A 9,941-nucleotide genomic window follows, 5' to 3' on the forward strand; every position below is an offset into this window, starting at 1 on the left:
ATTAGGTTTTTTTTAAATCCCGTGGGAACACTTTGATTGTCCGGGATAAAAAGTAGCCTTGTCATTCTCCAAGTCTTTAACTATATCCATGTATAAAATTACGTTGATCCGTTGCTCCGTTGTGACATGAAGGACAAACCAACAAACAAACACATTTCTCATTTATTATTATAAACTGTACTGATAGTAGAGTTTTAGACGACGGCCTTTATGACAGCGATGGGGAGAGCGGGAGCGACAACGATGATACAAAAAATAAACATTTTAGTGTTTGTAGTTGAAGATTTCCTTGACAGATGAAGAATTCATGGAGAATCTAATTGAACTTCATGTTAAAAGAAGTAACTTATGTCTTCTAGAGAGAGGCTAGACTGTCAGACAATAGCAGCCAATTTGCGCCAAGTCTTAGCTATGTGTATTTGAATTTTGAACAAGATAATAAAGTTTTCCAACATTTATTACTTAAGTATATCGATCATTATCGAATAGTGTAGGCGTTTTGTTTGCGTAAATAAAATAAACAAATGAAACGGAGGTTCAACATCGAAGTGCATCGTATCTGTTTGAATCTTTCGCAGCATTTCAGTAGATCTTTTTACTTGTTAATTAGTAAAAATAATGTTGAGTTCTAGGTGATGTACCATCTTCTTATTCTTCTTCTTCAATTCTGATCTAGAAATCGAAAAATGATGTTCCCACACTCACAATATTTTTAAAAGACCTATTCTATTAAATAGAAAATTCATCCCCACTTTACATGTAGGGGAGCTACCCTAAAAAAAAAATTTATCACAATTTTATTTCACCACTTTGTCGGCGTGAATAATATTTATACCCAAGCCAAATTACAGATTTCTAGCACTAATAGTCTCTGAGATTAACCGAGGACGGACGGACAGACGGACTGACATGGTGAAACTATAAGGGTTCCTTGTTTACTACGGAACCCTAAAAAACAATCGGTAATGATGTTACACGATACGTAGGTATTCTAGAATACCTAATTTTTAACGTTTTTTTTTTGTTAAAGTGTTTTGTCTGTCAACCTGTCACTTAAAAATTACAGTTTGCATGGAAATTACTTGCCAACGATGTTCCTATTAGTTTATTATTTAAGTCTTGGTCCTAAAAATCCATTGAAATATATTATTTCTTACTAAAGATTTTTTCCTATTGTTAGTTAAGACGCATTATTACTGACTGACATTATTATGTATATACATATTATGAATATATATTATTACATATCATTAATAATATACATACATATTATTACGCAAGACTGTAAAACTTTCAGTCTTACACGAATGGCAAAGTTTATTACAACCGTTAGATTCCTCCGACATCAGTGATTACAACGGTACCCACTCGAAAACACCTGTTTACTAGGTATTTTGTAAAAGCTGAGTATAAAATGATAAATTAGCACGTATAATTTAATAATTTCTTAATATCCCATCGATAGTGATGGGCGATTAAAATCGAAGTTGAGTCGAAATACCAACGTTGATTAATATTTAGACTGGACTCGAAAATCTACAATAAATAACTATGTATCATTAAACCATCAAAATTATTTTGCTGTAGGTATCTTAATTCTAATCTGAAAATGATATAAGTCACATCAAAATGATTACAAAATCATTTTATATTTATTTTTTTAAACTACTTAGATCTTTCGAACAGTGGATCGTAAGAAGAAGTCTACCTATTTCAAATTTTCTAATACATTTAAATCCGTGTCGACTAAGAAAAATTGACTGTCAAGGGACTGCGCTGCAGTGGCCCGGCCATCACTATTCTACGGAATACCTAGGTGGCGCAATTGACAAGTTTTATTAATACGCCCTCTGGCGCAAGCGCATCTTGATGCACTGTCTGTTAATTAAAATAAAACCTACCGTCATACATTATTCACATGACATTATTAACGTAGGTGTACATTTTTTATCTGCGAACCAGCAAAGGGAAAAGAATTTCATTCTTTAATTATATATCGCGAGCAATAGGTAATTAGCAGGTAGTTGTTGAGATCTTAATAAAAATTATGCATGTACGTACCTACGGTAAAATCATATGGTATGTCGGCGTCAATATACGAATAAAAACTAAATACAGTAGCCGACAAGAAATATTGTACATCGACCTTTAGAATGAGAATTCGGACTTGTAGAGCGTTGTCTCTGTCTCTCATACCTATGTATGTGACGTTTTGTCGGTCTTAACAACAAAGACAACGCTCTACGAAACTGATATCTCTTTCGAAAGGTCGATGTACAATATTTTCTGCCGTACGTTACTGTACGAGTATATTAATTCCATAACGCTTTTGACCAATGGTTAGTACAAGCATTACCTAAGTTGCATGTTCGACTCGTATATGGACTCCCTCAATTGTGTCCTGAAAAATTACGTGCTAGAGTTTAATGGACAGGCCTACAAGCACAACGAGCAACGCAAACTTCATGGCAAGAAGTCACACTGAAGGCGCGTTTGCCAGATTTTTGTAGATATTTTCTAGTAGGTAACTGATATCTTATCTAACAAAGATTTACGTGGAAACTAATATCTGTGTCTGTGGTTTGTCCTCACCACAGAAACAGATATTGGTTTATAAGAACGTTTCTACAAAATTTGAGTTTGATTGGAGAAAACAGGGAGCGCGCTAGAGAAACATTTCGAGGAGCCGCGTTGACGTTGATGTCTTGCTGCGCTATCTTTGTGCCTTGTATGAGTTGTATGTTTTAAAAAAAAGAATATTATATCAAATACCTATTTAAAGATTTATTTTATATTGCTATTATTTATTAAAATGAAATATGTTCTCGTTACGCTTACAGTAAGCCAAAACGCATACCAAGTCAGACGGTTACATATTTCTCAAACTCATTAAAATTAATTGTATATACTTATTAAGTTGCTGATGTTGAGTAATAAGTGCAGCATTGAGCAGCGTGGTCGGTAGCGCAGGTTCTGCAAATAAATAGAAAAATAGAAGTGTGAATATAAATAAGTAATTATTGAAAAAATATTTTATTGTCTCTACATGTACATACTCCACATTTATAGCTAATTTTATTATTGTGGTTCTATAATTGTTAACGCAAGTAATTTTGATGCAAAATAACTATGAGGGATAAATAAGAAAACGTACCTACCTACGTACTGTACATCTAAAGCAATTAAACAATTGTCCAGCGCAATAACACAGGTCATTTATTAACACCTCACAGAAGACTTGTTTTAAGAGCTTGCCTGCACCATTTATTTAGATCTGACAAGGTTGTTTTGTTTCCACTGGAGCGGTGGGGAATTGTAGTGTTTTTGCAAGAAGGTGCGTGTTGTTGTTTTTAAATGTTTTCATCAAGAACGTGTCTGTGTAATTTATATTTTTACGAGATGATGGCCGCGACTTCGTCCGCGTGGATTTAGCTTTTTAAAAATCCCGTCGGAACTTTAATTTTCCAGAATCAAAAGTAGACTATGTGCTTCCCCGGGATGCAAGCTATCTTTATACCAAATTTCATCAAAATCGGTTCAACGGATGGACAGTGAAAAAGCCCATTAAAGTAAAAATCTTTTTTATTCAGATAAACTTTTACAAGTAAGTACTTTCGAATAGTCGGATGCATCTATCACTGGTTCGGAATGCCTTCCCTACCGAGAAGAACCAGCAAGAAACTCGGCGGTTGCTCTTTTCAAATATTTGATATAGGTACAAGATTATGCCACGTATAAAATAGTATTTGCACTTTGCAGTCTTGTGCGTTTTTGTGCTGTCTTGTGCGTTGCTGGAACGATATATGATATATTTTAATGGCTATAAATGATAAAAGTTAGACGTGCGTGCCCGGGGTCGAGACCTGGACCACCCGAATAGCAGGCCGACGTCCATTTATTTAACCCAAGGAAAAGTAAAAAATAAATTGAGATTCTATCCTATATTTAAAAAGTATGTAAACTTCACAACCTCATAGATCAGAACAGTAGCTGAAAAGAATTGATCGTAAAGCATATTTCATTAAAAGTACCTATTGGACTAAGAGCCAGCGCGTGCCAGACCTTCGTTATTTTATAAAAGCTGAAAGTTTCCCTGCGTATTGTCCCCAACACTGGGAGGGACGTTTGTTTTGATGTTTGTTTGGATCATGGTGGCTTTGGGAGATAACAGGTAATAAAGGTGTAAAATTCTTACGTCAGAGTATAAAGTCTAATTTTGTTATATTTTCTTCAGAATAGTATTAGAAATCACGTCATGCATTGCCAGACACTCTTAAAGTTTAAAAGTTTAAGGGTGTCTGGCAGGAGGTTGCTACGACACTAAGTGTCTGGCAATTCACGACGTGATTTCTAATACTAAGTATTCCGAAGAAAATATAAAAAAGTTAGATTTTATACTTTGACGTAAGACTTTTTACACCTTTAATACCTGCTATCTCCCAAAGCCACCGTGATTCAAATTCTAAGCAAACATCCAAATAAACGTTTCTCCTAGTGGTGGGGACGACAATACGTAGAAAAACTTCAAGCTTCTATAAAATAACGAAGGTCTAGCACGCGCTGGCTCTCTCTCTCTCTATATATGAGTCAGGTTCTCAGGTTCACTATCATTTGTCAACGCGTCGTGCAAATTCCTTTTCGAGCAAGACAGGATACTCTTCCATATTGTAGTGGCAGCGACTGGTATAGTCACTCACTTCGAAAGTTGAAAATACTAATTATTAGTTCATGACCACAATTTAATTTTTTTTGTGTGATCTAACCCTAAATTCACGGTTTTCAGATTTTTCCCCAAATGTCAGCTATAAGATCTACCTACCTGCCAAATTTCATGATTCTAGGTCAACGGGAAGTACCCTGTAGGTTTCTTGACAGACAGACGGACAGACAGACAGACAGACAGACAGACAGACAGACAACAAAGTGATCCTATAAGAGTTCCGTTTTTCCTTTTGAGGTACGGAACCCTAAAATAGGGGTTCGAGATTTGTGTAGTCCACGCGGACGACGTCGCGGGCATAAGCTAGTATAATATAAACAAGTACAACAATAGGTAGGCATATTTCCGAAACTATTTATTCTACCTAGATGAAGTAGGTAGGTATAATATGTACATAATATATTATAGTTATTTAATCAGGATTATTTTTACCATTGATGTTTTCTCATAACGCTCGGAGAGACATTTATACATTTAGACACTGGGAAGGGGGGAAGCCGACATCCTAGGGGTTGGGACCTTTGAGGATATACTTCTAAGCGCATGAGGAACACGTCATGTGCCAAAAATTAAACCTACGTTATTTATTTTGAGGTCTATCTTGCCGATTCTTGCCTGTACTTTAAATACCTAACAAGATGCGCGTGTATCTTATTCGAGCGACGTACGCATACTGAAGCGCCGCGCCGCGCCGCTGGGTATGTCGCACTAGCGTCACTGCACTGCGCGTCGCTTCGCTGCGCTTCAAAATATTCTCTCCAGATGTGCCCCGCGGCAACGCGCGGTGAATCGTGGTGAAGCGCTGTGCAGCGCCGCTCTAGTGCGATATGCGCCATACAAAATGATAGAAATGATATTTTGAAGCTCTGTGCCGCGACGTGCAGCTCGCTGAAGCGCCGCGCCGCGCCGCTCAGGTGCGTACAAACCTTTAAATGCACTAGAATATGAATTTATATGGGTCGCCTATGCGTAAGTGATTTTTTATTTTGAAACCAAAAAGGAGTATGCTGAGATCATTAATCTTATATGTACCTATATGTATAATAAACGACTAAAATGCCTATACAGAATACAATATAGAAAGACTTGGCTCTAGGTTCTTTCAAATGTACCTGTCTATCTATTTATATCAATGCTTAACAAAGAAATCACGAATGAAGCATCTCAAATTAAGGTAATGAAGATAGAAGTATAGTACGCGACAGGTCGAGACATACAGTAATATATTCGGTAATAAATTAAATTACTTTTTACTTTTTAGAGTTTAGGTATGGTTATTGAAGTCGGGTTTATTTTATTTTTTCAATTTTTTATTTTTTTTGTTTTTTGTATGCAACGTTTTGTGTGGCATTAGAGAGTTTTTCTTTCTATCTATGTATCTAATATTTTGTTTGAAATAACTGAATTTTTAAACTATAAAAGTAAGACATTTCACTGCGATTAATAGCATCATTTGGTGACAGAAGGGCTGATTCAACGCGCGTCAGTCGCGCAAAGGATCAGCCTGGTTATCCAGCGTGAATATGCAGCCAGTATTCTTGAAACCATGCGGGCATGATTAGATAAGGCTAGCTTTAAATTTTATTATATTTTTTAAATTAAAAAAGTAAGTTATAAAATAAAAAAGCTGACCAAAGCTATCCGGTGGCAAAAAACAAAATCCATGGAGTGATCGTGCAGCATCACAGTCGGAACGCACGAGTGAGATAAGTTTACACTCATTTGTCACTCCGAGGCGTCCGCGTCGGGCCTGCATCGTGTGGATTCTTCCCCGGGTCAGATAAATCCTCCTCTCTCTCCATATTATAGTAGTGACAGATTAAAAACCACGGTAGGTACTGCTTTTTTTCTCACATTGGATGTTCAAGCGTGAAAGTTTTGCACTTTTATGTGATGTTTAATATCTTGACTCATGATTTTATGACACTTTTTTTAATCCTTTCACGTACCTACCAAAGATATTTTAAGTGACAAATTTTTAATACAACGCCAAAGTCCTAAAATCAAACAACTGCACACGTATCATGCGACCCCCACGAAAATGTCCGATGATTCGATTAGGAATCTATATTTTCATGTGAAATTGTATATTAAATTCATAGGTGTGTAATATAAAACACTGCACCAATTAACTACAAAATGAAATAAAGAACTTTTAGTTGTTATAGATACTTGTGGAAAGTGGAAAGAAAATATTTTGGTCGTATCTATGATGGTATATAGGTACTCGACTTATCACTTACTAATAGATTATGCCCGTGACATCGTCAGCGTGGAATTTTAAAAAATCCTTTCTTAATAGCAAATGCCTACCTAATACCTATGTGATAATGATAATAGATAGCTATATTTGCATGCCAAACACCCCAATCCGACCAGTAGTTTGAACTGTGCGGTGATAGATCAGTCACCATTTCCTATAATATAATTAAAGATGAACCGTTTTGTACCGTCTGATTTGAATCATCATGATAGATCATGAGAACTTAGAACATCTATTTTTATATACTTTTATGTACTACAATATCTTGTAGAAAGTTAGAACACTTTGGCACTTACTGTTAAATATATTATATAATGTATAGGTATATGTAGTAGGAAGTGTCATCCCGACTGCAATCGAAGAACCGTTATAATGACGGTCCTGAGCGTTGCGATCACAAGAAAATGGCTCGGATAAATAACTATTATAAACCTACGCGGTACGCCACTAGTGACTTTCATTGCACTGTAGTCTATAGTTTTAAAATAGATGAATTTATTACTGATATGTATTAAATTCACGATTGAAATCTTTAAACCATTATTTTATCATTTTTCACTTTTTATCTTCTATATTATGATATTAGTTACAGGTCTCTTGTCATTCAATTTGTAAGCGTATCTATTTTGTTGTTAGGGAACAAAACTACCTAACCTACCTAACTAAAAATAATATTACACATGTGCGTATGTAAGTAAGTAATCGCAAAATATTTGTTCACAGGTCGTAACATATCATCTGAGGGGCCGTTGTTCTGTCAAACACGCTCAATCGATCCGAACAAATGTGCAGTAGAAGTTGTTGCAGCAAAGCCACAAGAAATATGGTGGCATGAATGGGACAATACTCAATCTGAAGTTGTTACACCTCTTCTGCTATCGTGTCCTTTGACAGAGGCTATTCGTGACACATCTGTGGTGTCCATTGTCACCCAACCATGCGAAGATCCTTCGAACGGATTAATACTGACACCTTCGAAGACAAAATATAAATATGAAAGAACTTTCACAATATGCGTAAAAGATATGTCATTCCAAAAAGATATATCCCAAAATTTGGTAGAATGGATTGAGATAAATAAGTTGCTCGGGGTGCACATGATTGATATGTATATAGATAGTTTAAGTAAGGAAAGCGAAGAACTATTACTTCGTTATCGCGCGCAAGGCATTGTCCGTTTATTTCATGTTCCTATTAAATATAATCCTGAAAGATCTCTATGGCAGAGGAGAAGAGACCATATTTTAACTTACAATGATTGTTTGTACAGAAATCTTAGAGAATCTAAATTTATTATTCCACTAGACGTGGACGAGATTCTATTACCAAAAAAAGCTTATACTTGGGCTGAACTGTTAAAAAGGTTAACTCATCAAGGTTGGAGTCCAAATCGATATTCTGCAATATTAGTTCGAAACGTTTTCTTCTTTGACTTTCTGCAAGGAGTCAGTAATTATAAAGCTAATAAACACACAAACACAAGTAAGATTTATATAAAACGAGATGACGTACGAATAAAAGATAACGAAAATGTAGTATTAGAGCAAATTGAATTAATAGATGATACTAGTTTAAAATATGAATTAGATGATGAACTCCTTAACGATGCAATACAAAATAAATACAAATCAGAATGCGGCAAAAAAATGCCAATACCTAAAGTAGCAAGTCATATAGTTAGCTCAGCAGTTATTAGCCCTGTAGGACATTACAGCAAAAGCTTTATGCTTACAAAGAGAGTGCTGACAGCATTTAATCATTATCCTTTGGCAAGTCTTGGAGCGGCGGGCATCGCTGGATGGTCGGCGCCTTTTAGCGAAGTGCAACTCAACCATTACAAGGTAAAATAATTAAATATTGACATCATTAATCAATCTGTTTGAATGACAAGAACATTTTATAACCACAAAATTATGAGAACAGCTGACTTCGACTAAGCCCTTCGATCTAGTGCTATTCATTTTCTAAGCAAACAGCAAAAACCCTTACTAATATGAGCATAGGTAAATATTTAAGTATTATTGCACATGCACACGCAGATATGAAAGTTAAAAGTATTAGCTCATCAGTGAATCCATGAACAGTAGTAGTTTTACTCAACTATTTTTTTTGCTAATAAACGTTGTGTGTGTAACATAGGAAAGTTCGTGTAGAATATTTAAATTCGTTTAGCACGAAGTCGTGAGAAGATGCTGCGCCGTTATTTAAATACAAACCGTTCAAAGAGGAATTACAATAATTTAGCGAGCTCCCAGCACGATTGCCTTACTACAACTAAACAACAGTCTTATATTACAGGAGTCATGCAACTCTACAGTGGTAGCGGAGTGCGAGATATATTCGAAAACAGTACGGATCGACCATTCTGCAGCTCGCTTGAGAAGACGCTTAACAAGAGCGCTTGCAATGGCATTCTGTTCCAAATTAAACACTATCTAAATTTTGTGTCTTTATTTTAAACAATCTTTTCCCCACTATAATTATTGAAGTTAGGATGGAACACGAAACGAACGGAAAATAAAATAAGTCAAAGGTCATTAGTTACCTAACATTATCATCATCATTTCAGTCTGTGGAAGCACACTGCTGCATAAAGGTCTTTCTCAATGAAGCCACGACATTTGGTGCTAAGTGTTCCTCATCATAACATGTACTCAATAAATGGTCAATCCATACTAATAATCTAAATGCGAAAGTGTGCCTATTTATCTGTCTGTTTGTCCGTCTGTCTATCTGTCTGTCTGCTAGCCTTTCACGGCCTATCCATTCAACCAATTTTGACAAAGTTTGGTACAGCGATAGCTAGCATCCGGGGAAGGACATAGGCTACTTCTTATCCCGGCAAATCAAAGGTTCCCACGGGATTTTTAAAAACCTAAATCCAACGGACGAAGTAGCGGGCATCATCTAGTAATAAAAAATTTCAATTATAATCATGTCATAGCTAGAAACACAATC

General features: G+C 35.9%; 1 protein-coding gene across 1 annotated transcript in view; it reads left to right on the forward strand.

The window, feature by feature from the left end:
* The window catches only part of LOC117988981 (uncharacterized), a 34,842-nt gene extending 25,406 nt beyond the window's left edge, over nucleotides 1-9,436 (forward strand). Inside the window, exons 3-4 of the mRNA XM_034976280.2 lie at nucleotides 7,707-8,824; nucleotides 9,282-9,436. Of these exons, the coding sequence (XP_034832171.1) occupies nucleotides 7,707-8,824; nucleotides 9,282-9,422 (1,259 nt within the window). The 3' untranslated portion in view covers nucleotides 9,423-9,436. The remainder of the gene's footprint in view (nucleotides 1-7,706; nucleotides 8,825-9,281) is intronic.
* The last annotated feature ends 505 nt before the right edge of the window (nucleotides 9,437-9,941 follow it).

This window comes from Maniola hyperantus, chromosome 15 (assembly GCF_902806685.2).
Source record: "Maniola hyperantus chromosome 15, iAphHyp1.2, whole genome shotgun sequence".
Lineage (NCBI taxonomy): Eukaryota > Metazoa > Arthropoda > Insecta > Lepidoptera > Nymphalidae > Maniola > Maniola hyperantus.